The sequence below is a fragment of the Zootoca vivipara genome, chromosome 14 (genome assembly GCF_965207765.1).
Source record: "Zootoca vivipara chromosome 14, rZooViv2.hap1.1, whole genome shotgun sequence".
In the NCBI taxonomy this organism is placed as follows: domain Eukaryota; kingdom Metazoa; phylum Chordata; class Lepidosauria; order Squamata; family Lacertidae; genus Zootoca; species Zootoca vivipara.
The window spans coordinates 46,563,261-46,591,217 of NC_142597.1; the positions used below are offsets into that span (position 1 = coordinate 46,563,261).

Genomic DNA, 27,957 nt, shown 5'->3' on the forward strand with positions numbered 1-27,957 from the left:
CCCGGGTGAGGGCTGCCAAGGGGGAGACGCTGCCCGGGAGCCCCGACGCCCTTTCCGTCGGACCGAGGGAGGGAGCGGCCTCAGGCGGACCTCAAGTCGTGGCCCGCCGCGGCTGCGCTGCTTCGCCTTCTCTTCCTCCTCTCGCGGCATCAACCTACCCGAGGCAGGCAGGCAGGCAGGCAGGCAGGCAGGCAGGCAGGCAGGCAGGCAGGCAGGCAGGCAGGCGCCGGTTTCCTCGGCCCCGAGAGGGGACCCCGCGCGCCGCTCGGCCTCCGCCGCCCCTCCGCTCCGCTCCCTCGCCGGCAGCGCGCAAAAGCCAGGCGCGCGCTGCAGCCCGCTTGAGCCAGGTGAGTGGCGGGCGGGCGGGCGGAGGGCCGCGTGCATGGCGGCGAGGCCCTCTAGGGCCGCCCCTGCTGCTGCTGCCGGAGCCCCCCCAGCCCGGCCTGAGCGGCGCGCCCCGGAGAGCCCCTGCCTGCCTGCCTGGCCCGAGGCGCCCTTGCCTTTCCCGCGGCGAGTAGCGGAGGGAGCGAGCGAGCTCCCCATGGCCGGGCGGGCGCGGCCTGATTGGTCCCCGGCCTGTTTCTAGCTGCGCCGCCGCCAATCAGCGCCCCGCCTTGTTTTGCTCCTCCGGCCGCATAAAAGGCGCGGAGCCGCTGCCTGCCCGGCCCAGCAAAGCAGCGGCAGCAGCGGCGCCCAGCCAGCGAGCGAGAGAGCGGAGGACGGGCAGGTGAGCGAGCGGGCGGGCGGGCGGCAGGAGGCCGGCTGCGCCCGGGGACGCGGAGGGGCGCTGCCCCCCGGCTTGCCCTGCCCCCTCGCCGCGCGCTTCGGGGTGAGGAGGGACCCCCGTCCCGGACTCGACTTCCAGGCTGGGGACCCGGTGGGGCGCTGCGGGAGGAGGGCTGGCCCTGCCCTAAGCAGCGGCTCTTGGGGGGGTGTCGTGGTGGAATGGGGGTGTCCCCTTGGTTGCTCATGGGGAGGAGAGAGGAGCCTGGCCAAGCGAGGGGGGCAACGAGGTTCTTTCCCGGCGCCCCCCAAGCAGGGCGCGAAGGCAGCAGCCTTCCCCTGACCAAGGATGTGATCTTCAGAGGTACACTGCCTTAGCACATGGAGGCTTGACTTAGTTATCCTGGCTGATTGTGCTCCATATCTCTAGTTCCTGTCGAATTCATCTTATCTTGGCATGGCATCTATTGCCGCATCTTGTGGTGGGGAGTCCCACGGGTTTTGTATGCTCTTGGCTTGTCCTAATCTCCTGCTCTTTTACCTTCATTGTGTGGCCCCTGAGGGAGGGAAAACTTTTATCTCTCCACACCATGAATAATCTTGCACACCTCTGTGGTATCTCTTCTTATCTTTTCTTTAAACTAAAAAGACCCAAAATGCCAGCAGCCTTTCCTCCTAGGGGAGCCTGTCCATTCCCTGGATCAGTTTGGCGGCCTCCTTCTGAACCTTTTCCAACTCTGCAATTGTTTTCTTTCTTTTCTTTCCAGCTTCCAGATTTGTGCAGAGGCATCATGAGTCAAAGGCCGTTCTCTCTGCCTTGCCTAATAATTTCCCCTTTTTAACTGCAGCTGCCCGCTGAGGGCCGACTCTTTTTCTCTGCTTCTAAACAGTGGTCTCTGGGTGCAGTTTGGATTGGGGCCATTTTGCTGTGTGGGGGGTGGTGGGGTTGGGTAATTTTAGACTCCTAACTTCATGGTCTTCTGGGAGCCCCCCACAATTTAGGTAGCAACATGCATCACTTACCTCAGAATTAGGTTGGGGGCTTCATTCTGCTGACTGGGCTTTGGGTTCCCAGTGCCCCACTGATTAACCCTTCCTGCACTTTAAACCACCCACCTCCTTTGCTCCACAAGCTTCTATTAGCTGCGGAGGGGTGCTATGGGTATTTCTTAAATGACCACAGCCAGTTCTGACCCCATCAGAATTTCACCCCACCCACCCAATAAACATGCACCACAGAGAGCCACCCTTACATTTGAAAGTCCATTTTGGAGAGATCCTTCTGGAAATTCTTCTTTCGTTCTTAACCACCCTGGATAATTTGGTGCCATCAGCAGACTTGGCCACCTCCCTGTTCACCCCAACTCCTGGTCGCATGTTAAAAAGCACAGCTCCCCATATTGGGTGGAAGAAAATCTCTGCCTGCCTCCAGGGGCTCATTTTCCATAGTCTTCAGAAGTTGGTTTAACACCGCTTTCAAAACTATTTTTACCTGTTTTTGTGATGTGTTAGTAAACTGTCTTGAAATGCATGTAAAAGTCAACTGACTTTAATTATAATTAAGTAATAGCGATCCTTGGGGGAACCCCGCCCCCAGCTTTCTTCCCCCTTCCATTGTGAGAACTCCCCATTCATTATCCCCTCCAGTTTTTTATCTGGAAGAGGAACCTTCCTCTTAATCCTATCACTGCTGAGTTTACTTTGTGGAGATGTTTTGTGAAGTCCAGGGCTATCTTGTTTACTGGATGACCCTTATCTATGTGCTTGTTGTCACTTTGAGAACACCCAGTGCTTGGCCTCTCTTTTGCAGGAGCTGCCAGGTGAGGCCAGCTCCTCCTACGCCAGAGCAATGCTCTCCAGGCCGGCAATTGCCTGGTTCTTTTAGAGTTTCCTTGGCTCCCTTCCACTTTTCCAACACGCTGCATATCTTTGCTAAAAGTTCACCTGTCCCAGACGAATCCCCTTTGACCCCACGGTCTGGCTTCTTAATTCATAACTTGCCACTGGGATTTTCTGTCCCCTCTGCCTTGCCTTGCCTGTTGCTTCCTCCTCGGAGCCAAGAGAAGGGGAAACGGCAACAGGTAGAGGGTAGCCTTGGACTGAGCCACAGATCCACAGCTCGCCTGACACAGATCCCCATGGAGATCCTTGGTCCTTAGTCAGTGTCTGCCACCAAGTGCCCCCTCCTCTCCACCAAAAGGCTTCGGGGATGGGGAGCTGCTCCCAGTGGCCCCCCAGGGAGTTTAAAGGTGCTTCTCCTTGCAACATTTCTGGTTGGTTTTCCTATAGGGATAGATGAAGGGGGTTGGGTCCAGTGAGAGAGAGAATGAATTATTATTATCAGCTTTATTTTGGTTATGTATCCCCTGCTTTTAAAATGCTTCCAAATTATGGGGGGTGGGGGGTGGAGAATTCACAACAGCACAACAAAACACAGGTTGAAAATAAATCCAGTTAAACAAATATTAAAGAAGCAGAAAACGGCACCAGAGGAGACAGAGTGGGAGAAAGGTTCGAAAAGCACCTGGCTGATGTGCCTGGGAGATGAGAAGGGGGGGGAGGTTACCTGGAAGCCCCCCCCAATCCGCTTCCCCAGTCAGTCCTCCCCCACCCCAGGAGTTATAACAGGCACCCCCAAACTTCGGCCCTCCAGATGTTTTGGACTACAATTCCCATCTTCCCTGACCACTGGTCCTGTTAGCTAGGGATCATGGGAGTTGTAGGCCAAAACATCTGGAGGGCCGCAGTTTGGGGATGCCTGAGTTATAATCACAGAAATGGCTTAGTCAAGGGGGGGCTGATCAGGACTTTTCAGGGTCTTGCTTCCCTTCTCTGCCACTGAGGCTGGATGATAACTCAATTTATTTCAAAACCCCCCCCCCCAAATGGCTTCCTTCTGCTGATTCTGGATTCTGCTTAATTTTCAAAGCCCAATTAAAACTTGACAGAACTTTGCATTCCCGGACCTAGAATTGAACTCTGTGTTCCCCCGTGAGGTATTGCAATGTGGTCCCCCCCCCCTCAATGTAAGCGGCTCTTAGTACTGTTCATGGTGGCCGGGCAGGAGTGTGTGTTGAGGGTCTTGTGTCTCCTTGGTCTTCCTCCTCTCCCCACTTAGAGGTGGGATTGGGACCTGCCTCGTTGAGGAGGTGGCTGCCCCAGGGCCAAAGCATTTATCACTTTCTGTTTCTTGCAGTTTGGAGGAGCCCACGCGAAGAAGGCCCCGCTTGCTTCCCGCCGTCCTTGCCTTCGCCCTCCTCGCTGGTGTCATGGCTCCCACGCTGGCCACGGCCCACCGGCGGCGCTGGTGGATGGCCTGCACGGCCGTGGTAGAAAACCTCTTCTTCTCCGCCGTCCTCCTGGGCTGGGGCTCCCTCCTCATCATGCTCAAGTCCGAGGGCTTCTACTCCTACTTGTGCCCTCCACCAGGTAAGGGGAGAAACGGCTTCCCAGCTCTCTGGGGAGTGTGCCTGTGCTGCTGTGGGAGGCGCTTATGCCACCAGGTTGGGATCCTGGCCAGAGCTGAACCTGCTTCCTTCCTCTGCATTTTGCCAGGCAGGCCTTGGGAACAAACTTCCATTCCTGGCCCAACTCCCATCAGCCCCAGCAAACGTGGCCAATGGCCAAGAGAGCTGCAACTCGCCTGCATTTGTAGGGCCAGCGTTTCCCACAGCCCACCTCTCAAGCCCTTGGGAGATTTGGCGCTGTGGGCCCGGGCTTCTCATTGGCTATGATGCCCCCTTTCCTACTGGGCCAGTCACTGCCCAGAAATTGTCCCTCCCCCAACACCCCCCACCTCCAGGACTGAGTGACCCCCAGTGTTGCACAGCAGGATCTCCTCTCTCTCTCCCCGGCTGCCTTTCCTAGCTTCCCAGGCTCTGCTCTAGGCGCTTCTCTTGCAACATCTAATGATTAGCTTGTAAATGGATCTAGATGATTGCCAAAGATTAACAGCTGTGAGCAGGGGGGGGGGTGAAGCAAACAGTGGAGCAACTAGGAGGTGGACTCTGTTGCTGCTCCCCTCCTGCTAAGGCTGGAGCAGACCTTACTGGCCAGGAGAGATTTAAAACAGCATCTTCTCCCTCCCCCTCCCTCCCCACCTTGGCTGCTTACATATTTGCTGACAGCCTTGAAGCTTATCAGAAGACTTCTGCTAATCTGCAGAAAAAAATGCCTTGTGTTGCAATTGGAAAAAGGTGCTGCCATTTATTGCTCAGTAATGACCGAGGAGACATTTCCGCTTTAGGGTGGTGGAGTTCAGTAGTTTTGGACTCTGGAATTAGTGGTCTTGCGCCCCTCCCTGTCTAGGGAACGTCAGGCCTAAGGCAACCTTGCTCTGCCTGTGTGTCCCCCCCCCCCCCCGGCCTTCTGCTCTTGCTACTGACCCGGCTCAGGCCCTGGTCTCTCTCCTGCCCCCAAGCCCTGCCTGCCCCTGAGGATGAATCTGGCAGGCCAGCCCTGCCTTTTGGACCAGGAGTTGCGTTGGTGGGCAGGCAAACAGACTGGCCTTTGCTATCTCAGGGCTTGGTCTCAGTCCTTGGGAGCAACAGTTGTAAGAAGTCGGATGGACGCTGGCAGCCTCCTGGGGCTCTTGCGGGTGCCCAGCGTTGTGTGTCCGTCCTCTTTGTCGCTCCGTCTGGCTTGGTCAGGACTGCCCTTTGGACGCCAAGTCAGTCTTTCACTGGGTCTGAAGAGATGCCCCATTCAGGGCCAGGCAGAGGTTTGGTGGGAAGCAAGAGGCCCAGGCTGCTCCCTCAAGGGATGACTCTGCTCTGGGCTGGTTTCCTGGCTCTGCTGAGCTGCCCTCGGCGGCTTCTGCTGCTTCAGCTCCCGGAGGCAGGAAACAGGCTCCCTTTGCCAGAAAAGAGAAGCTGAGATTGCTGAGTCAAGGCAGCCAAGGCACAGGGCAGGAGGGGTGGAGTCCAGGGGGCAAGGGGCAAGGTGTGGGGTCACAGCCCAAGGGAGCCCCATCCCTCGGCTGGGCCTCTTGTGTGCTCCTTGTGAGACCTTCAGCCTCTGTGCCAGGAGGGACTCTGGCCCCTCCAGAATGGGTGCTGGATTCTCATCCTCACCCTCATCCCTAGAGGGGAGGTTCCACCTAGAGAGAGGGGACCCCCCCCCCAACCTGGCCCATCCGCTCCTTCTACTTTGCCCCAGTCTTAATCGGCTGCCCCACTAACCCATTGCCCTAGTAACCTGTTGAGCCAGCATCTTCTCCCTGCTGACTCTGCTTCCCTTATCTGCTTTTATCTGGGTGTCTAGGGCTGCTGCTTCTGCTGCTGCTGCTTCTGTTTCTGCCTGCCTTTTCCTTCCAGAGTGGAGCTAAAGGCGGCGGCCGGGGGGGGGGGGGGGTCCTTGCTCTGTGAAATCCTGTGTCTGCTCTCGCTCCCCCTTCCCTCCCTGGGCAGGCGGCTGAGATCAGCCTGTGCTCCTTCAGTTTCCTGGGTTAATGAATGTCAGAGGCAGACGCTGCCTGAGGCTGCAGGCTGGCCTGCCTGGATTGTGGCTGGGGGACATTCTGTTTGTGGGGTGGGGAGGGAGACGTAGGAAGCGGCCTCCGGCCTCCTCAGCAGGCTGCTTGTTGATCCAGCCAGCTCAGGTTGATTGCCTTCTCTGGCTTCCACTGCATCAGCCGCTACCTCAGATCCTCTTAGCTGCAGGATGACGGAGATTGAACATCCTGGCGCCTTCAGAATGCAGAGTGGGGAGCTGTTCATAGCGGTGTCCCCCCCCCCAACCAGTATATTTTTCTTTGAAGTCAGCCACTGGAATTGGCTCAAAGTTCTCCACCTGTTGTTGCCATTATGTAAAAGAAGTCTGTGGTGGTTTGTACTTGGGTGTAGCCTGAGTCACACCCACCCAGGACTCCTGGGAGAGCTTGAGCAGCCATGGGGCAGGGGGAACCCCTCTCTGGTGGACAGGGAGCCAGTTAAGCCACAATGGCTGGGCACTCCCTCCCCTCTTGCACCCGACTAATGCCTGTGGCTGGGAACCACGAGGGGGACGAGGGTGGCTGTTTGGGGCACCTGGCTGGGTGCTGTAGGCCTCCTTGGGCCTGATCCAGCTGCTGCTCAGGGCTCCCCTTATGCTTTTATGCAGACAGTAGGAAATAAGTGGGTTGGCAGGGAAAGAGGACTGCACCCCTCCAGATGTTTTGGCCTACAACTCCCATGATCCCTAGCTAACAGGACCAGTGGTCGGGGAAGATGGGAATTGTAGTCCAAAACATCTGGAGGGCCGAAGTTTAGGGATGCCTGGAGTAGACACCCCCAAGGAGCTTCCTGGTTGGGCCTGGGACTAACGAATGAGGGATAATGAGCCAGGGCTGAGCATGGAGGTGGCACGACCGGCAAAAGACCACCAAAGGGCCCAGACTAGTGGAAACCTACATGGGCTCCCAGACTGGATTGGGTGGGATTAAAAATGGCAGCCAAGCTCCTGCATAAGTGGGGCCTGCAGCAAAATGTTGCTGCATTGAGAGTGTTCCTGTTCAGGCCCCCATCTTTGCTGTGGGACTGGGGGTGCTGGAAATGGGTCCAGCCCCCTCCGGAGAGGTTGGCCTGCAGGTCTTTGGGCTGATCATCCTCCATGCCAGGTAGGAGTGCCTGTCACCTGAGCTGGGGCTTCTCAAGGGCACCGCAGAGCGTCCCCTCCCGGGACCCGTGTTTCCACTACAAACAGTCCCCTGTTTGTGGTGAGGCAGCTGCTCCTGCAAAGCCACTCCTGCGCTCAACTGGTAAGTGGTGTGACTGAGCTGCAGCCGAGGGAGCTCAGGTCACAGGCAGCCTCCAACTGGCAGCCCCCCCCCCCGTTTGGCAGAGTCTGTCCTCCCCCCTCCCTCTGTTTCCTGCCTCTCCCTCTCGGTCAGGAGGACCCCCCCCCCCCAGGCCCTGCGTGCTTGAGCTGCTCTGTGGGTGCCCAGGTGAGGGAGCGTGTCTGCGAGTTTAGTTAATATTTGCACAGAGCCATTGGCAAGAGAGGCCTCCCTCGTTGGGGTGGGGGAAAGGGGTGGGTGGGCAGTAGCCAGCTGTTGGGTTTGAAATGCTTCTGAGCAAGGTGTGTGTGTGTGTGTGTGTGTGTGTGTGTGTGTGTGTGTGTGGTGCTCCTCTGAGCTCACAGGTACAGGAGCAGCACTTCCCAGATTGGGGGATTGAACAGAGTCTGTCCATATTGCTCAGTATTCCCCACACTGGCCGGCAGCAGCTTGGGGAAGGGCTGTAGCTCAGGGGCAGCAGACAGTCCTGGGTTCAATCCCCGCTGAAGTCCCCAGGTAGGGCTGGGAAAGATTCCCTGCTTGAAACTCTGGAGAGCTGCTGCAGCCAGTGTAGACTGAACTAGACTGGCCAAGGGTCAGTGTAAGGCCTTTGTATAAGGCCTCTAGCTTCCTGTGCCAAGCAAATGTTCTGCCACTGAGCTCTGGCCCCTCTATATATGCCTGGAGAGCCTTTGCTGCCAGTCCGTGCAGATAATATTGAGCCAGGTGGATCGCTGGATGGCTTTCTGCTCCTAATGGAGCCAGTTCTGGCCGCTGGAGGTTTTCTGCTACAGCCGCCCTGTTAGTCCCAAAGGGTCCGGAGAGGCTGACCTTCCTTTAGTGACGGCTGCTGCCTCCTGGGCTGACCTCCCTCATCTCCCTCCAGAGAACTCCACCAGCTCGGCGCGCACCGGTCCCCCCAACTCCTCCCTGGCGATGGGCAACCAGACGGTGGCAGCAGCCTTGGCGGCCCCGGAGCCTGAGGTGCGCATGAACGGCTGGCTGATCTGCAAGGAGCAGGATGAGATGCTGAACCTGGCCTTCACCGTGGGCTCCTTCCTGCTCAGCGCCATCACCCTGCCCCTGGGCATCGTCATGGACAAGTACGGCCCCCGCAAGCTGCGGCTGCTGGGAAGGTGAGGCTGGGGGCTATTGGGTTCCTGAGCAGGGGTCTTGCGAGGGTTTCCCCCGGGGATCAGACCATGCCTGCTGGGCCAGGCTGGAGGTTTCCTGAATCGAAGCAGAACTGGTCCTTAACACATGGTGGGTGTTTGTGATCTGTTTGTTTGTTTGTTTGTTTGTTTGTGTGTGTGTGTGTGTGTTTGTTTGTGTGTGTGTGTGTGTGTGTGTGTGTGTGTGTGTTTGTTTGTTTGTTTGTTTTCCCTTGCCTGAGCCTTTGCTTTGCCCCCAACTGCAGGAGGCAGTGACAGCCACCAACTGGGATGGCTTTAGAAGAGGAGAAGGGAAATTTGGGCAGGAATGTCTGCTAGCCAGTGGCGACTGTGGCTGTGTGCTGCCTTTTGCTGTCTGAGGCTGTCTGCCTCCCAGTACCAGTTGGTAGGAGTCTCTGTTGCGCTCAAGCCCTGTTTTGGGGCTTCCCTTGGGGGCACCTGGATGATCCCTGTGAGGACAGGATGTGACCAGGTGGGTCCCCTTTGGCCTGATCCAGCTATTTCTGACATTCTTATGAGTGCGTAAGGATCACTCATAAAGAGGACATGAAGAGCAGCTTGCAGAATCAGGCCCATGGCCCATCCAGCCCAGCATCTTGCTCTCTCAGGGGCCAACCCACTGCCTGCAAGAGTCCCACAAGCAGGGCTGTGCACCAGAGTCTCCTCCCCTCCTGTGATTTCCAGCAATTGGTACAGTGGGACCTCGACTTACGAATTTAATCCGTTCCGAATGCACACTCGTAGGTCGAAAACTTCGTAAGTCGAGTTTCCCATAGGAAAGGCGGTTTCCCATAGAAATGCATCAGGAACGGAAAAATTGGTAAGTCGAGGAAACCGCATCTAGCCGCGAACGGGTTTTCCGTTCGGATGTCGAAAAAATCGTAAGCGCGTGGCCACTGTACCCGCTCGTAACTCGAAAACGTCGGATGTCGAGTGGCTTGTAAGCCGAGGTCCCACTGTATTTGGAAACAGGACTGCCTGGTCTAGCCCCTGGGACTCCTGGTTTTTTGGGGGTGGGATTAAAGGCAAAGAGCAGAGCTCTTGAGATTCCTAAGTGGCCTGGGGTGGGTGTGGGGAGAACCACCATGGCAGCCTCATCTGCAGAGGTGAGGAAACAGCCCATCTCCAGGCTGTGGGGAGGAAACTCCACTTGCTGATGTCTGAGGTCAGACTGCTCTTAAAAGCACAGGAGCAAACCAAGGAGAAAAAGCTGGCCTCCTGCTCTGCAGCAGAAAAGGGGGAGCGTCCTTCTCTCCAAACAGGCCAGCCTCCCCCAGCCTTGTGTCCTCCAGGTGTTGCTGGACTCAGCTGGCAGCACCACCACCACTCCCTCTCCCCCACCCTTTGCCTTGCGTTTGGCCTGTGGGGCTCCCCATCTTCTGCAAGTTGGCAGGGGGAACGAGGGAGCAAAGAGGGAAAGCCTCTATCAATCTGTCTTCCTGCTTCAGCCTCCATTAATTGGGAGGAAATCAGAAAAAGTGACCAAGGAGAAAAACCATATCTTCTGGCTTCGGGTGTCTCTGTGCTAAGACAGACATGGCAAGGCAGACATTGCCCCACCCCCCACCACTCCTTCTCATAAGCTCTGCTGGCCTGTGACCAGTTGCCTTTTCCTCCATTGCAGCGCCTGTTTTTCTGTCTCCTGCGTCATGATCGCCTATGGAGCCAGCAACCCGGACTGTAAGTTGCCTAGGGGGTGGGGGTGGGGTGACGGGACCCCTGTCTCTAGGGGAGGGGGAGGTTGTTGTGGGCAGGGGCTGTCGGGTGGGGTTTGTACCCAGTCCTGCCTCCAACCTGGACTCCACCTTCTGTGGGCTTGCTTGTCTTTGGGTGGCCAAGCTGCTTAAAAGCACTGCCTGAATCAAGGGAGAGCCGCCTGCAGTTCTCCTGATGCTTCCAAACTACAGCTCCCATCTTCCCTGGGCATTGGCTATCCTGGGTGAGGCTGATGGGACAGAATTCAGCCACGTTTGGAGGGTGAAAATCCCCCCCCCCGCTGCCCTGGCCTCAAATGATCAGACATGGCAGCAGCTGAGAGTTGAGGGGTTTTTATTCTCCAGCTATGTGAGGAAGGGCACATAATAATAAAAATAATAAAGATAATAATAAACCTACCAAGAGCACAGCACTTCCCAGTCCAGTCCTGGACATCTCCTGCGAAAGGGGCAGGAGAGGCCCCTGCCTGAAAGCTACTTTGTAGGGAGGGGGCTATAGGTCCATGGGAAGAGCCCTCCCCAAAGTGGGGGGCTTTGCAGCAGAGGAGGTCCCTGGTTCTAGCCCTGGCAGCCGCCTCTGCGGTTACAGAAGGACCAGGTCACTGCAGCTGCTGGCATCGGAAAGACCCCAGAGAAACTGTTGCTGGTCTGGGCAGATGCAGTAAAAGGCAGCTCTGCTCATGTTCTCATTTAGAACCACAAGGGTTAGAATCTTCCCTATCTCTTTGGGGGAAAGACCACAGCTCAGGGGCAGGGCAGAAGGTCCCACATCCAGTCCTTGGAAGAGTTTCCCGTTACAACAAGAATCTCAGCACTCTGTGTGGGATGGAGCTGGGGGGCTGGCAGATCTGGCCCCTCCCTCTCTCGCAAAGCTGGGGCTGAGCTAGAAGGCCATTGGTGCCTTTGGGGTTTTTGCTGGTGGGCCTGCTGCCCCATTGACAACCTCTACCCTCCCCGCTTCCCTCCTCAGCTCTGTCGGTGCTGATCTTCATCTCCCTGGCACTGAACGGCTTTGGGGGGATGTGCATGACCTTTACTTCGCTCACGGTAAGTGCAGGGAGTGCGCTGGGAGGGCGGGAGGGGGGACTCCCTGTACCTGGCAGCTGATGCCCCTCACCCCAGAGTCCCTGCCTGGCCTCCCCTTCAGCCCTTTCAGGGACCTCGAAATGGGAAGAGTGAATGAATCTGCCAGGACTGAGGCCTCATTGAGGAAGTGCCCAGGGCTGTTTTTTCCGCTTGTCTTGAAGGCTTCACTTCCTTCTTGCACATTCTCAGGCTCCCTTCACCCCTCCCACCAAAGTCTCTTGGAAATGAAGATGTGGTTACAGACCCCCCCAAACTGGGTTGAGAACAGGAACGGGCTGCCAGGGGGGTTCTGTGTTCTCAAATCTCCTGGTCCCCCCCAGCACCCATTGACTCTGGCTGTGCAACAGTCTGGAGAGCAGATCTTGGGGTATTTTTTGAGGGGGGAGTTGTCAGTTTCCCCAAGCCTGAATGGCCTTTTCCTGGACCCAGGCTGTGTGCTTCCTCTGAGCGGAAGGGACCTGGTGGGGTCCCTGCTTCCTGGTTCCCAGGATGGCCTCCCAGAGACCCTCTTCTGCCAGCCCAGACTCTGCCACTGGAGGGGCTCAGGCAGGTTTTACCCGGGGTGCTTTCCCTCCAGGCATCCCTGAGCCCCCCCCCAGCACCTCTCCTCCTGCAGGGTGGGCCTCAGCCCCTCCCCCGGTGGCGTACAGCACTGCAGTGCAGCCCAGGATGCAGCTGCCGGCTGCCGGCTTCCTCTTCCCCTCCCCTCTCTGAACGCAGAACAAATCTGTAAGCTGCTCGCCTCCTCTGCTCTGGGGTTATTTAAGGACCCGGCTGCTGCATTGCATCCAAAGTGCTGCAGCTAGAGAGGCGGCCAGGGGGGGGGACGGACGGAGCCAGGTGGAAACTCCCCCCCCCCACATCACTGCCACCCCCCCTTTCCTGCTAGAGAGATCCTCACAGCAGGAATATTCTCAGCCCTGTAAACAGGCAGCTGCAACAGGAGCCCAGGCAGCCTTTGGAAAAAGCAGCCCCAGCTCTCTGGGCATGTTGAGGGGGGAGGCCTCTGAGCTGGGGGAAGGTGGAGAATGTCATAGTCTCTGCCCCCTTCCCTGGCACCTTCCTGTGTCCCCTTCAGATGGGCGGCCAGTGAAATGTCTCTTCAGCTGGTGGGGCAGGCAGATGGCAGACATGGTGCAATGCATCTGGAGGCTGGGGAAGGCTGACTGAGCAGGGAAGATCTGAGTCTCCCACTTCTCCCCCCCCCCCGGCCAGTTCCTTTCACAACTTGGTTTCTCTTTTCCATGCAAGGCTAAGCTGTCTTGTCTCTTGGCCATTGCTTGCCCAGACAGGGCAAGTGCGGGAGCAGCTGTTTTTCTGTTGCCAAAGTGGTGCTTCCTTCTCCCGTTGGCCCCCTCTAGGGATGCTTGTCCCACTGCAGCCTCTCAGGGCTGGAGGGAGTGAGTGTGCCCAGCGCCTTTGGTGTGCAGAAGCTGCAGGGTGGCTGGGGGGGGGGGTCTGAGAGAGGCACAGAATGGGCACCAGAGTTCATGGTTCCCCTGGACTGTGTTTCTCAGTCAGGGCTGGTGTGTGGCTTCCAGAGGTCAAGTGCCAGACCAGCCAGCCATTTGCTCAGAGGCTTAGTGGGAGCAGCTGCCCCCCCCCGGCTTCTTGCTGGGCCTCTTTCACGCAGCCTAACCCAGCAGAGCACATTCAGCCGCCGTTGGGGAAGGACAAGACCTGAGACGTACGTGCGCATCCAGGTCTTGTTGTGTTGGCACAGCAGCCTCTGACTTCGTCACCACTGCCCTTGGCTGCCTCCACACAGACTTGCCCCGGCCTTTGCAATCTTCTTCCCACGAGGGTGAGCCCAGGGCAAGTTGTTGTGACACTTGGGAAACTGCCTTGCGCTGAGTCAGCGCATTTGCACCACTCATTCTGGGCTCTCTCCTCTGACTGACAGCAGCTGCCCTTTTTGAACCCAGAGCCTTCTGCAGGCAAACAAGCCGTGGCATTTTCTCACTTGGATCCTGGAGGGAAAAGGCATTGAAACAGAAGAGTCTTTGCCCCATGTGTTGTCAGGGTGCTGCGTGGATATTCTGAGCTTGTGTGTCAAGGGACAGCTCTGGCCCCTGAGGATGCCCCAGGCTGGGTTGTGGAGGGCAACTGAGTGCGTGCAGAGAGCAAGCCCTGCAAAGCTCCGGCCCTGCCTGGCAGCCCGCCTTGTGGGGGGCTTCCTCCTGCTGGTTGGACACCTGTCTTGGCTTGCAGGCATTTGAAATGGTACCAGAAAGCCTGCAGACTCTGTGGGGACGCCAGAGGTTTACGGTGCTCTCAGACGGCTTTTAACTCTTTAAAAGGGGGAAAGCAGATCTGCCTCTCCAGCATTGGATACCACAAGATATGGAGACCTCCCTCCCAAAGCTGAGCCTGGCAGCAACTGCTTCGCCCTCCTGCCCCCCTGGTTTTTGCTCCCGAGTAAACAGGCTCCTTTCCTCCCCACACAGCCCACCTGCCCTAACCCTCCCCTTCTTCCTGCCTCCCTCCCTTCCTTCCTTCTCAGCTGCCCAACATGTTTGGCGACCTTCGCTCCACCTTCATTGCCCTCATGATTGGCTCTTACGCCTCGTCGGCTGTGACCTTCCCAGGAGTCAAGGTATGTTGGCTCAGAGCTCCAGCTTGTTGCTGCTGGAGGCGGATGGGGTCCTTTTCCAGTGATGCAGATGAGTGATGCTGCTTGGGGGGGGGTCCCTTGCCTAATGCAGGGATGGGCTCTCTGGGGGAGGTATTTAAGCTCCTCCAGCTTCTCTACAGCGACTATCTGCCCCCCCCTCCAAAAAAAGGACGCCGCCTGTTGAGAGAGCAATGGGGGAATTCTCAGTAACCGGCATTGGCATTTCAGTCATTCTGCCAGCTTCCTGCTACTAACCCCCCCAGACCTCAATGCCACCGTGAAGTGAGATGAGCTTTCCTAGAATTCTGCTGGCCCCATGATGAGAATGTGAAGATCCCCTTAACAAAGGGGTTGCTTAAAATACGCAAATAAACTGGAGGAGTATAAGCAGAATTCATATTTTTAACCCACTTGTGGCTGACAGAATAGGCAGCCATGCCTAGCTTGCCTTTCCACAGAGGAAGAGGGCATTATACCAGGGGCCTCTTATTGCAAGCTGATTTGCATGTCCATGGACAGAAAAAGCAAGACAGAAATAAGACATTTGGGGCAGCGGGTGCGGAATCCAGTTCCAAATCCCCAGACTCCCGAATGCCAGCTGTGGGGAGATGCTTTTCGTTGGCCAGACGAGCTCTGTGATTGGCCTTAAGGCCTGACATGGGACAGGAAATCCCCAAGCAGGAGGTCAGGGGGAACCCTTTCGTTCCTGGCATCTGGCATTGGGGAAAGGGCCCCTTGGCCAAACACTTCTTGATAGCACCCTCCATACCTTTGAGGTTGACTGTGAATTCATTGCAAGAAGATGCAGAGGTACATGGCAGAAAAATAGATGGAGCACCTTCTGTGCATCTGCTCTGACATCCTGACTCTTCCGTTGCAAATGCCTTCAACCTGAGGGACCCCCCCCCCCAAGTCCATGGGGAAGGAGGGGGTCCTGCTGCTGCCTCTGGTGACCCCCCAAGGCCTGGCTGCTGATGGCTGCCTTTCCTCCCTTTGCCCCTCCAGGTGATCTATGACTTTGGCGTCTCCTTCATCCTCATCCTGGTTGTCTGGGCCTGCTGTGCAGGCCTTGTCTTCTTCAACTGCTTCTTCAACTGGCCCCTTGAGCCCTTCCCAGGTCCAGAAGATATGGACTACACGTAAGTCCTGTTTGTGTGTGTTGGGGGGGACCCTTGGCTGTCCTTCTGAGACCCCCCCCCCCCGCCCAAGGCTTTCCTTGGGATGTGTGGTGGCCCTTCCTGGGAATTTTTCACCTCATCCACCACAGTGCATTGAATCGTAGAATTGTAGCATTGCAAGGGACCCCCTGCAAAACAGGAGCTTGCCATTTCCACGTTACTTCCATGCTACAACCCTAAAAACATGGCAAGTAAAATATGCCGAGGGTATTGTGTTGCACACATGAGCAAGGCCTCTCCAGAGCTTCATGCCAGCCAGGGGTGGGGGGTGGGGTGTTTGGGGATGCAGGCAGGGCATTTCCAAAGCACCCCTCTTTTGGGGTGGGATTCAGCAGATGAGAAATTTGTGGTCACGGAGTGGCTGGTGCCTCGCCTCCCTGCAGGCCGGCCAGGGCAGATGCTCCCTTGAACCCGGTGCCCGTCAGCAGCCCAGCCCAGATGCTGCATGTAGGGCAGCAGGTCAGGAAGACATCCCAACCCTCCTCTGCCCTCTTTCTTCCCACTGGACAGGGTGAAGATCAAGTTCAGCTGGCTGGGATTCGACCACAAGATCACCGGGAAGCAGTTCTACAAGCAGGTGACGACGGTGGGCCGACGCCTGAGTGTGGGCGGCTCCATGAAGAACCCCAAGGAGGTGGCCGCCCTGCAGGAGAACAAGAACCTCTGCCTCTCCACCGTGGACCTGGAAGTCAAGTGCGAGGCGGACAGCGCAGGTGGGGCAACCAGCGAGATGGTCCTGGGGTCATCTCTTTCTGGACCCGTGTGTGTGTGTGTGCGTGTGTGTCAGGACTGCCAACCCCCCTCATGTGGAAATGCAATTTTGTTTTACTGCTGTGTGTTTCTGGTGATGCAGAGTCCAGTGAGAGCTGTCCCTTCTGCTCTCCCTCGGAGGAAGGACTGGGGGCGTCCTGGGAAGGGCCACGGTCTCTCCCCCAGGGCCATTCCTCTCTCTCTTCCAGTGGGTTGGCAGGAGCTGACCAAACCATGAAAGACACGGGGAGAGTTGTCTGCACCTTTGCTGATGTTGGAGCACTTCCTTTGTCTGTGCAGATATTCAGCAAGCCCCACTTGGTCACCAACAGGGTATCCAGAAATAAAACAAGCACAATTTTTAGTAAAAACTGCACCAAATTTAAAGCTTATAGCAACATGAAAAGCAGTATCACAAAATGGACAGCACAGGGGGAAATTGCTTCCTCCACTTGTGTGGGCCACACACTTTTGCCAGCCAGACTGGCAGCCACACTTTCCGCACAGACTGTTTCCTCCCAGCAACAGCGAGTGATCTGAGGCTATGCCTTCGCAGGATGAATGCAGAGTGTTCTTTGGGATGGCCAGGTGGCCCAGGGGGCAACTGGCGTCTCCCAAGGAGGAGCCGCCAGCCCCCTTCCTTCCTTATTTCCTTCCTCCCCCCTCCCCCCACAGCCTCCCCGTCCTTCATGCACAGCGTCTTCAGCCCCATCCTGCTGCTCAGCCTGGTCACCATGTGTGTCACGCAGCTGAGGCTCATCTTCTACATGGGCGCCATGAACAACATCCTGGAGTTCCTGGTGGACGGGGATCTGCAGACAGGTGGGTGCAGCTCCCCCCGTGCCCCCTTAGCGGCTTGCAAGGGAAGAGCAGCGCTTGCCCCTCCCTGCACAGAGTCAGCCTCCCGGCAATGTCATGCAAACGGACTCATGCCTTGAAATATTCTCTAAGCCCCTTTCTCGAATAAAAAGCCGCCGGACTCGTCGGTGGCCTCCCAAGAGGTCCTTGGGCCTTGAGGAGCATTGGAAGCCAACACTTCCCAGGGTCACCTCCCTTCTATACGTTTATACGTTTAAAGTCCATTTATGCCATGTTAACGGTCATGGCTTCCCCCAAAGAGTCATGGGAACTGTAGTTTGCTACTCACAAAACTGATTCCCAGCATTGCCAACAAACCACAGTTTCTAGGGTTCTTTAGCACTCTCAGTTCAGTGCCAGGAATCGCACCCGTTCCACTGAGGAGTGTGGCACTCTCATGCGCTTGTCATCTTGGCCACCCAGGACGGCTTTGCCACTGGGTGGTTCCTGCACAGCGTGAAATTAGGGTGTTTTGTGGCGGGGGGGGGGGCCTCGGGAAGCCATGCTGTGAGGTGCTCCTTGCAGACCCCTCTCCGCTGGGCCTTCGGGTGTTGCCAGCACCTGCTGCTGCCAGCCAGGATCCAGCTGGCCTGTTTGTGCCTCCAAGCATAGGCTGGCAGACTCCTCTCTCCACGAGGGCAACCACCGGCTCAATGCCAGGGCTAATTTCGGCCATGTTTCTGTGACACCCTTGGGTGTCTCGTGGCTCAGGGGTAGCTGAGTTCAGTTCCTCAGAATGTCCCAACAACTCTCTTTCTTTCTGGTTTGTGGGAGAAAAGAAATCGGTCAGCTGCGGCTTCTGCTGCTGGCTGCAGGGGGGGGGGGGAAGTTTCCTGGCTCTCGCTTCCCTTTCTCGCCCCCCCCCCCAGAGTGAAGGGAGAAGCCCAGCAGCTGACGGGGTGTCACTGGGGGGGGGTTGTGCTTGTGAGCTTCAGTGCCGTTGACTCAAGGCCCGTATTTATAGCAGCTGGAAGGGAGCCAGCCAGGAAAGGGAGCGATTTCCATGAGCTGGTTGTTTGTCTTTTGCACAACAGGACGAAACCATTTGTGTCTTGCGCTCCGAGATCCAGTTTGGGCTTGTTAAATCTGGAATCTGCGAGGCAGATAAATCAAGAGGCGCTTTCATGAAAACAACAGGGAGGCTCAGGGGAAGGGAAGCGCAGCCGAGCGAGCAAGTGGGCAGGCGGGCGGGCGGCTGGCGGGGAGGGGGGGGCTTGAAGCTGAGCGGCTGCCAGGCCAACCCCCTCCCACCCCTCCTCTCTTCTTGGGGTTTCACTGCTTGGCAAGCTCTGCTGGGGGGGGCAGCCTTTCGGCCTTCACTCTGGGCTTCCAAACCCCCACTTCCCTCCTGACTCTGCTCTGGTGTCCTCAAACTCCTCTGCCCCCAGCCTGGGGGGCTGTGGCTGCATCTCCTCAGGGGCCTGGGTCTTGCTGTTCACCAGCCCTCCACCAAGGAGGCGCCCAGGCTCAGGATTGGGAGTTTTACACAAAGGAGAGAAGGGCCCGCCTGTGGCCCTGCAGAGGCTGCTGGACTCCGACTCCCATCATTCCTCTGTCCCTGCTGGCTGCTAGAGGAGCACAGCCCCTGGGTGGCCACAGGTGTCCCCTCCCTGTTTTAAAGGGATGCATGCCAGCTGCTTGCCTGCCTGCCCCAAATGGTGCCACACACAATGCCCCTCCTTTGCTTGTTGTCCAGCTGCCCTCCCCTCTCAGTCTCCCCTTTCCAGCCATCCAAACCTCGCAGGCCTTTGCCTGGCCCTGCCCTGACGCCGCCCTTCCTCTCTCCCTTCCAGTGGACCTTTACACCACCATCTTTGGAGTCCTGCAGCTCCTCTGCCTGATGACGGCCCCCGTCATCGGATACATCATGGACTGGAAGCTCAAGGAGTGTGACGACAGCGCTGCGGAGGAGGCGGACGAGGGGAGCGCCCCCAGCCAGTGAGTAGCACAAAGGCAGGCTGCGAGGGCGCTGGCTGCCCTCTGGATCCGCCGTCTGGGGAGGGGGACCCCCAGCTCCTTCCTCCCCATGGGAGTCTAACCAGACTGGGGAGGAGTCTGAGGCCCTAGGCCAAGGCTCCCCATGGAAGCACAGTCTGCCCAGCCCTCCGCTGACCTAGAAGGACCAAGAGCCTGGAGGCTGATGGGGAGAAATGCTTCCGCCTTCATTTTTGCCAGGAGCCAGTGGTTGGCTTGTGGCTAGACCTCCTCTGCCCAGCTGGATACCAAAACCAGCTGCCCTCCTGGGGAAAAGGGCAACCCAGGAGGGGGGAGCATCTGAGCACTTCCAGCAGCTACTGGACTCCCAGCAGTCAGGGAGGAGGGGCTGAGCTGCTGCCCACTGCTGGGATGACCCCAGGGCGTGTGTGTGTGTGTGTGTGTGTGTGTGTGTGTGTCTAGAACATTGGCCTTTGGGCCCCTCCAAAGGGTCTGAGGTGGGTCTGCTGCAGCACAAAACACCCTGCAAGTATCTGGTAGAACAACTTAGATGTGACTGCCCCAAATGCTCGTGTGGGTATCACATGCCTGAACAGGCTGAGGACTTGTGGCATGGTGGGTGAAAAGAGGGGCATGCTCCTGTGCCCCCTCTTTCTTTGCCAAGCAATTGAGACTCCACAGCAGGGACCCCCACCAGGCAGCAGGGGCATTGGGGGTCTGCCCTGACCCCGACTGCTGGGACTGTGACTCAGCCAGACCCTCAGCCCATTTACCCCAGTACTGCCTACACTAAGTGTCAGCAATGGCTCTCCAGGGATTCCCCTCCTTGCAGATGCCTGGGACCTTAGGCATGCAAAGCAACACTCTTCCTCTAATTCAGTGTTTCTCAACCTTTTTTGGGCCACGGCACACTTGTTCTGCAGCGCCTCTTCTCTCTCTTTTTTTTGGGGGGGGGGGCTGCCCAAGGCCGGCGGCACGTGACAAGGCAGCAAATCGCCCTTCTCGCCGCGGCATGTCCCGGCACACCAGCCAGCGTCTGGCGGCACACTAGTGTACCGCGGAACAGCGGTTGAGAAATGCTGCTCTAATTTACTAATCTATTTGATCCTTTTTTTGTACCACCTCCTCTCCGAAGGTGTTGGGAATCTCACACCGTCTGGAGGAGCCAGCCTGCCCCGTGCTTGGCTTCTTTTGTTGTGCAATGAAGGCTGGAGACTTGGTCTCCCTCCTCCCTTGCGGATCTCCCCCTGGCCCCTGCAAGCCCCCCTGACCCCCTCCGTTCCTCTCCCTGCAGGGGCAGCAAGAAGAAGCGCCGAGACCGGCAGATCCAGAAGGTGGAGAATGCCACCCGAGCTTTCGCTTTTACCAATCTGCTGCTGGTGGGCTTTGGGATCACCTGCCTCATTCCCAACCTGCCTTTACAAGTGAGTAGCTGGCAGGGAGAGCAGTTGTCAAAGGCTCAGCACAGTAGAGGCAAGAACTGGGCCGGTAGGTGCTGTGGGGGCCAGTCCAGGCCTCACCTGTTTTCTGTCTTAGGGGACCTTGCGTCCCCTGTGAGCAGGATCCCCATTTCCCAGCCTGTTTGAACAAGGGGACCCTCCAACCCCACCTGCTCCCAGTAGGCAGACAACAGGTACTGAGTTGAAAGATGCTTGGTCATAAGACCATCAGAAGGACCTGTTGGATCAGGCCCATCTAGTCCAGTATCCTGTCCTTGCAGTGGCCAAGCAGGGCCTGAGCACAAGAGCTCTCTCTCCCCCTGACATTCAGAAGCATTGCTGCCTCTGGCGGAGAGGCAGAGCAGAGCCTCCTCCCATCAGGGGTAGCAGCCACTCTCCATGAATTTGCCTCATCCTCTTTGAAAGCTGCCCAGGTTGGTGGCCGTTGCTGCCTCCTGGGGGAGGGAGTCCCACGTTGTGGGCAGGTGTCCTTTCTCTTCCGACAGTCAGCTTTGTGGGACGTCTCTGGGTTCGAGTGTGATGAGGATCCTTCTTCAGCGCTTCTGTGGATGGAAGGGGGTCCCTGTGGAGGGGAGGGGGGCAGCCCTGCGAGCTCCCCAGAGGGAAGAGGGGTGGGCAAGTAGTTGGTGCTTGCCCTGGGCGTTCAGAAGGTGACTTGGGGTGAGAATTCAGGGTTGTGTGTCTTTCCTCCTCTTCCAGATCCTCTCCTTCATCTTGCACACCATCGTAAGAGGATTCATCCATTCTGCCGTGGGCGGCCTCTATGCAGCCGTGTAAGTCTAGTCCTCAATTGCCCGCCTGGGCTTTGCTGCCACCCACTTTGTTTACAGGCATCCAGTTCCTGGCTGGGGATGCTCCTCATTCTTGGCCACCTTGCCCTACCTTCCAGCCCATTTCTGGGTCATGTTTTTTCTCCTCCTCCCTGGATTAGCTTATGAGCAGCTGCAGCTGCTGGCTGTGGGCCTGCTTCTCTGGGTGTTGCTCAAGGGGAGGGTGCTGAACATGACCCACATGCTTTCATCCTCTCCTCTGCACCTGATATCCATTTGATGTCACCCTCTGCTCTGGTTGCAGAATTCCTGGTGGGAGCAAAACAGTTTCCTAATCGCAGGCCCAGCCCAGGGATCCCGCCCTCTGCTTCAGCCACCCAGATGCTTCTCTCCACCACAATACCCTCTTCCTTTGGAGAGCCCCATCTAGGCCAGAATCTCGGGGGGAGCCCAAGGATGCTGTCCTCTCCTCTGAACCGCATCTTGCCTATCAGGCATGCAACGCTGAACCCATAACCAGATCTGGTTTCAGCTGCTGCAGCTCAGCTAGACCTGACTTGGGTGTTTTTGTCCTTGGGTTTGTTTTTTAATCAAAGAAGTATATGAACGTGATGATCAATGCGGGAATTGTTGGTCCAGCTCCAGTTCTTGGCTTTTCAAGCTGAACATTGCTCAACTAGAGGAGGAGGAAGAGAAGCCCTCTGGCCTGCTTTCCCAGGCTCCTGTTTTCTCCTGGCAACCTCCAGCCTTCAACACTTTCCAATCAATGATGCTGATCTGCCTGGCTTGACTGGGCCACTCCTCTAGGGCTCCTTCGTGCCCAGGCAGGCGGTGGGAAGGGAGCCAAGGCTTGTAGCCCAACCTGGACTCTGTTTGCTCAGAGGTGCCCCACATTCCAGCTCAGGGTGTGGGGAGAGTTGAAATCCAGGGGCCTGTGGTCCAAAGCAGTGGTTTCTAGTTTGGGGTGCAAGTGATCAGGCCCAAGGTCTGGACTCAGGGCACAAATGCCATATATATATATATATATATTAGCTTCATCTCCCACCCACTTTAGGGAAGCTTGGAACACGTTACGCAGAAGCATTCCCCCCCCCCCCCGGACAGCTAAATTTGACCAGTTAAGCATGTGCATTTAGCTTTTTGTGGGATTTGATGATGTGGAAACCAGACTCCTGAGGATTGTAGGCTTGCCCCGCTTCCAAACACAAACGTCTAGTCCTTGCTTTTGCTTGGGCAAGGGGGGAAATAATCTCTGCCCATGTTCTGCTGAAGACTTTGAAGGTAGACTGCATCCTGCCCTCTGGCTGCTCCAGCTGTGCTATGCACAGGGCAGAATTGCCCAAGCTGCTGCTGGAGAGGCTGGAATGAAGAATGTCAGGAGCATGAATTGCCAGGGAGCGGCAGGGCTTTGGGGAGACCCTGCTTTATGGCTGTTTGCTGCGTCTGCCACATGGGGCCTTTCTGCTCGGAGCCTCCATGCCCCTGAATGCCAGCGGTGAAGAACATAAAAGCAGAGCCTTGGCGCGGAATCTGGCCAAAGGGGCTCATCCACTCCAGCATCCTGTTTTGTAACTGGATGCTCCAAAGGGAAGGCCACACTGGCAGGACCCGAGGGCAGCAGCTCCCTCCCCACATGTGACTCTCGGTGACTGGCACCCAGGGGCATTTACTGTCTCCAGCAGAGGAGGAAGATGGCAAGGCAGGGAGGGGGCTTCTGCCTTCACCCCCTGCTTTCAGGGCTTGCTGGAGGCACCTGGCCGGCCGCTGGACTGGAATGCAGATATGGACAGGGCCTCCTCAGCCTCTGCTCCGATTCTGATGGGCTCCAAGGGTCTTTGCTTCCAGAGAGTAATGGGCTGTGGGGCTGGGCTCAGGGAGGAGCCCCACGTGGCCAGGCTGTGAGTGCAGAAACCTGACTGCCCCCTTTCTCTCCCCCTTGCCCCCCCTCTTCTGCAGGTACCCCTCCACACAGTTTGGCAGCTTGACAGGGCTGCAGTCTCTGGTCAGCGCCCTCTTTGCCCTCCTGCAGCAGCCCCTCTTCGTGGCCATGATGGGGCCCTTGGAAGGAGACCCTCTCTGGGTAAGTAAGGGGTAGGGCGGCTGGCGCAGTGGAGCTCCCCGCACTTGGCTTTTGTGCAGAGGAAATGGCAAGGGACAGCCGGCTGTATCTTACTCAGGAGACCCATTTAAATCAATAGACCTGGCCTCTGGAGCACTATCCATTTTGATGAGTTTAGTTGGAGTAGAGCAGGGTTGGAGACAACCCTTTAATTCCAAATGCAGCCTTGGGAGGCTTTCCTGAGCAGGCGAAGGGCTGGGATAGCTCTCCCCCCTCCAGCCATTTCTCTGCTCAGCATTGATGCCCCCACTCCTCACCCTCTCCTGTGGGAAAAACACGCCAGGGCTGGTGGGGCTGATCTTGAAGTGGGCACAAGCAGTTGGAGGGGAGGCAAAGGAGACCCTCTCTTGGCTGTTCCTCTGCACAGACTTGAAGCAAGGAGCTGCCTTTGGTTTGGGTGGGTGGGTGAACCCTTTTCTGTGGCGGCCCCTTCTGGCTGCTTCTGTCTCCCTCTGGTCAGCAGGACTCTTGTAAAAGCAGGAAACCCGGGGCCCTAGTAATTCTTGGCACCCAGGTGCCCCCAAGAGAGGAAGCCCCCAAGCAGGCAGGGCTCAGAGGGCAGCAGCAACTCTCCCCTCTTGGGATTCCCCCCACCCAGCACCCAGCATTTACTGCCTTGGACAGGGGCTGCCTCCTCCTCCTCCTCCTCTGGGGCAGAAGGTTCTGGGACCAAGTCTGTCGCTTCTGCCCCGCAGGCTCCCCCAGGGCGCCCTGGGCTCTTTGCTGCAGCTTCCACTCTGGAAGGCGTTCCAGGGCCTGTTTGGGAAGGGACGAAGCTGCTTGGATCCTCTGGCTGGACTCCCAGAGGCCACCTTGTTTTCTGTTTAGACAGCAGAGCACCTGACACCTGCCTGGGAGCAGCTGAGGGCTGGCTGGCAGCCGCTGGTCTGTTTCCAAATCATGATTTGGGGGGGGGGGAGCGCAGCAGAGCAGAGTAGTGCTGCTGGAGGGAGGCTGGCAGGAAGGAGCCAGGGAGCAGGAGCAGAGGACTCCTTTCTGTGGGCGCTGGGTCTTCCCGGCAATTCCAGCTTCTGTTTTTTTCTGGATTTGGGGCTGGCGCAGACCCCTTCCCTTACAACTGGAGCTGCTGTGGGGAGAGCCCAGTGGGTGCTGCTGGCCTGCAGCAGGAGTTTGCAGAACTCTTGTGGCAACCAGGCAGCCTGGGGAGGAGCCACTTCCACACAATGCCTTAAACCCCCCCCCCAAAAAAAGGGGTTTTCAAGAGAGCAGATCCCCCCTTAGTCTATTGCAGCGGCAGGGGGGAGTCCTCTGCCTCCCTGAGAAGATCTTGGCTTGTTGGCCAGTGAATGATAATCCGAAGTGGGTGGGGGCAAAATCCTGGCCACATGGGATCTCCTCCAGCTCTTTCTCCCCGTTGGTTGCCCTCCAACCAACACCTGGCCTTGTTGTGTAAACATACCCAGGTTGCACAGGTAAACACCCAGCTCCAGGCCTAGGGAGGGGGCCTCGCATCCCTCAGCTGCTTCCCCCCATCCTGGGGGCGGGGTGTGTGTGTGTGTGTGCCTGAGAGCAAGAGCCCCTGCTCAGAGGTGGAGAGTGTGCTTTGCTTGCAGAAGGCTCTCCCCTCCAGTTCAAGCTGGGGGAGGCAGGTGCTTCAAGGCGACATCCACCGGGTGTTGGGGAATCTGACCATGGGGGCTGCTGCCTTACAGAGTCTAACCAAGTTGGCCCCTCTGGCTCAGCATTGCCAGCACTGGCTGGCAGCAGGTCTTTGGGCCATTCCTGTTCCCAGCACTCCCTGAGCTCTTCCACTGAGCCACAGCCCCTCCGAAGCCCCTGTGCAAACAGATCAGGCCCCAGGCAGGCTGAGCTGCAAGAACCAACACTGTTGCTGCCATTACCACACCCTCCTCCTGCTCCCTGTGCAAAGGCACCTCAATGATCTCAGGGCAGCTGGGACCCCCCACCCTCACTTCTGCTGGCCACCAGGCTCTTCATCTTTGACTGAGCTTCAGCCTTTCCTCTGCCCTCCTCCTCCTCCTGCTGACACTACCAGCCTCTTCTGTCCTCCTGCAGGTCAACGTGGGGCTCCTGGGGGCAAGCATGATGGGCTTCTGCCTCCCGCTCTACCTGATCTTCTTCCGCCGGCGGCTGGAGCGTGAGAAGCGGCAGAAGAGCGAAGATGCCAAGCTCTTCCTCAAGATCAATGGCACACCGAGCCAGGAGGCCTTTGTCTAGGAGGCGGCTTCTCTTTGCCGGACTGGGCTGGGAGCCTCTATGGGCAAAGGCGGCAGCATCTCCTCCCCCTCACTGGGGGTGCTGCTTGTGCCCCCTTTCAGCTCCTGCCTTGTCCCCCTCTGCCCAGCCCCACAGCAGCCTCCAGAGACAGGCAGAAGCAGCGGCTGGGCCAGCATGGGCCTCACCAGAGTCCTCAATGGCCACACGCCTCTTCCGCTCCCTCGCTGCTTCGTCACGAGAGACTGGTGCCACAGGGGCTCTGACTGGTCTGCAAAAGCAGAGCCTGCCCTGCCTCTTCACTGCCCCCAACTGTAGCTTGCGCCGGTGCAGGACACAGGTGCTCTCCTGCCGCCCTCCTCTGCCCTCTACCGTTCCTGGAGCCCAGAAGCAAGCCTCTTCCCCCTGCCTCCAGATGCCAGTCCGTCCTCCAGCCTGACGCGGCTGGGAGAGGAGGGGAGCCCAATGGGACTCTGCAGACTGACCTGGGCAACAGCCACGGACCTCTTCATTCTGCTCCAGAGAGGGCAGGCGCTCGTTTCCCTCATGCTGCAGGGCAAGGGGCTGCCTCTGGGCCACTGAAGGGGCAAGGAAGATGGGGGCACATCCAGCTGGCCTGGATCTAGTGGCAGAGGGGCTGGGGCACACCCCCTGCTGCCCACTCAAGGGCTGGTCTGATGTGAAGCTGGCACTGAATTTTGCTGGGAGTGGGTGGGGAAGCTTGCTCTCCTCTCTGCCTGGGGAGGGAGCAGCTCCTGCTTTGCAAAGCAATAAACAGGCTGGCAGGGGTGCCTAGACTGAGCTCCAGTGGGGCAAGCTTGATGAATGTTCCCCTACCCCTTTCCTGAAAGGGATGCCACAGGCTTGCCCCCCCCATCTCCATCTGTCGCTATTTGGGGATCTCTCAGGCACAGGGGGGCCGATGGCTTTGCCCATGAAGGTACGTGGGCTCACCCTGATCCTCTTCTACTGGCAGCCTGGTGGAGCCGCTGTGCCCCCTGGTGGCCGACAGTCACTCCACAGGGAGAGCCGTTTACTCACACGTGGTGACAATGGCAAGGATGACGCAGCCTCTCTTTCTTGTGTGTCCTGAACAGCCTCCTCCCCTGCTGTCTTGTCTCTTAAAAAAAGAAAGAAAACCCAGACATGGTTTGAGTGTTGATTTCACAAATCTCTCATCAAAAAAGCCTTCCTCCTAGGGCAGGGAAGGGTTGGCTGCTCTGACTGGCAGCTGCTCAGGTGGGGCAGGACAGGGATGTGGGTCTTCCATATCTTGTGTTCCCTGGGATTGAAACGCACCCCCCCCCCGCTCCAGTTTATTAGAAGGGTGGTGGGGATCAGGGCCGTCTCAAGCAGGTCGGGCGCCCTGGCGCGGAGATCACTCCGGTGCCCCCACCCTAGTGGGCGGGCTTTGCCGCGAGGTGCCCCCCTGCTGGCCTGGCATCCTGGCGCCCCGCGCCACCCAGCCTACCCCTAGAGCCGGCCCTGGTGGGGATGATATCCTGCTCGCTCCCTCTTTGTTTCTGAAATGCAGACAGGGAAGGGGAGAAGAGGCAAACCTTTAACCCAGAGCAGCTCTGGCGGCAGCAGAGGGAGAGTCTGCTGTGATCCATTATTGAGGGGGGGGGGGCATTTCTGGTGTCAGCAGTGGGGCTCATCACGGGGGTGGGGGGGAGGTTAAACTGGAGCTAACCGAGGGGAGGTTCTGAACCTGACAAGGGGCTACCACCAGTGTAAGTCCACAAGCCCAAACTTTTGCTGAGGGCTTGTATTATTTTAAAAGCAGTGGCTGCAGTTTTCCCTTCGGCAGCTTCTGCTCCAACCTCTTCTTGCAGAAACCCTGCAGGTCACTCCAGGAGCTCTGCTCTCCCCACCTGGAGAGGGGGGAAGGAAATGGGCAGGAAGCTTAACCTCCTAGGCCAGGATGCTGAGGCAGGGGGAGAAGACCCCCTTACAAGAGCCTCCCCCCCCTGCCCTTTGGTGCCTTCCAGAAGTGGCGTCAGCTGCAGAACTGGCCTCTTCCTCCAGCTCTGATGCCCTGAGCCTCACTCCCCCCCCCCAACTCTGGCCTGCCCTGTCACCCTCAGGGCTGCCACCTGCCAGCTCTTCCCTGCTTTCTTGTCCTGGCAAGCAAAGGCTGGCACCCTCTGCCAGGCCTGCCAGCTGCAGAGGCAGGGCCAACCTCTGCCAGCAGTGAGTGTGTGGAGGGGGGGGGGTAAGGGCTGATGGGAAGGGAGCCACTTTGGACACAAGAGGTGCCAGCAGGATTCAAGGTCAAAGCACTTTAAAGAAGTGTGTCACCTGTGCCTAGGAAGCTCAGCCCACTGAAGGCTGAGCATGCTCAATAGCCGCAGCGTTGCATTTGTCCTCGGTCATATGGTGGGTCTTCCATCACCTGGGCTGTGTTAAAAGAGCTGTCAAGGTATGACAGATGCTCCCCCCCGCCCCATCTCTCGGCCCCAGAGCAGCCAATATTCATAAAACACCCCAGTGATGTCCAAGCATACTCAGTTTGACTGATAGGTGGAGGGGGAACAGAATGAAGTATCCTGGAGAAGGGACTGGCCGGCCGGTTCCCTCCCTGGCCAGCAGCACTCACACACCCTGACACTGTCACTTGCTTCTGC

The 27,957-nt window shown here is 57.7% G+C and overlaps 1 protein-coding gene across 3 annotated transcripts; it reads left to right on the top strand.

The window, feature by feature from the left end:
• Positions 1-666: 666 nt before the first annotated feature.
• SLC43A2 (solute carrier family 43 member 2) lies at positions 667-26,473 on the top strand. Of its 3 annotated transcripts, none has more exons than XM_088658158.1 (14): positions 667-1,087; positions 3,920-4,152; positions 8,364-8,613; positions 10,274-10,329; positions 11,335-11,411; positions 13,954-14,046; positions 15,070-15,203; positions 15,753-15,955; positions 16,668-16,814; positions 18,644-18,788; positions 20,080-20,209; positions 20,945-21,018; positions 22,972-23,095; positions 25,172-26,473. In XM_088658158.1, exons 2-14 carry the CDS (start codon positions 3,993-3,995, stop codon positions 25,331-25,333), a joined length of 1,755 nt encoding a protein of 584 aa, XP_088514284.1. In that variant the 5' UTR covers positions 667-1,087; positions 3,920-3,992; the 3' UTR covers positions 25,334-26,473. The 3 variants fall into 3 exon arrangements, with proteins under 3 accessions (XP_088514284.1, XP_034994727.1, XP_034994726.1); XM_035138836.3 differs by having other exon boundaries at positions 667-829; XM_035138835.3 differs by having other exon boundaries at positions 667-727.
• Positions 26,474-27,957: the final 1,484 nt, after the last annotated feature.

Excerpts from the sequence above, each read along its gene's own strand:
- SLC43A2 (XM_088658158.1), top strand. The coding sequence starts at position 3,993 with ATGGCTCCCACGCTGGCCACGGCCCACCGGCGGCGCTGGTGGATGGCC. Across the intron at positions 15,204-15,752 it reads CCAGAAGATATGGACTACAC|GGTGAAGATCAAGTTCAGCT; the intron begins GTAAGTCCTGTT and ends CCCACTGGACAG. Across the intron at positions 21,019-22,971 it reads GGCGGCCTCTATGCAGCCGT|GTACCCCTCCACACAGTTTG; the intron begins GTAAGTCTAGTC and ends CCTCTTCTGCAG.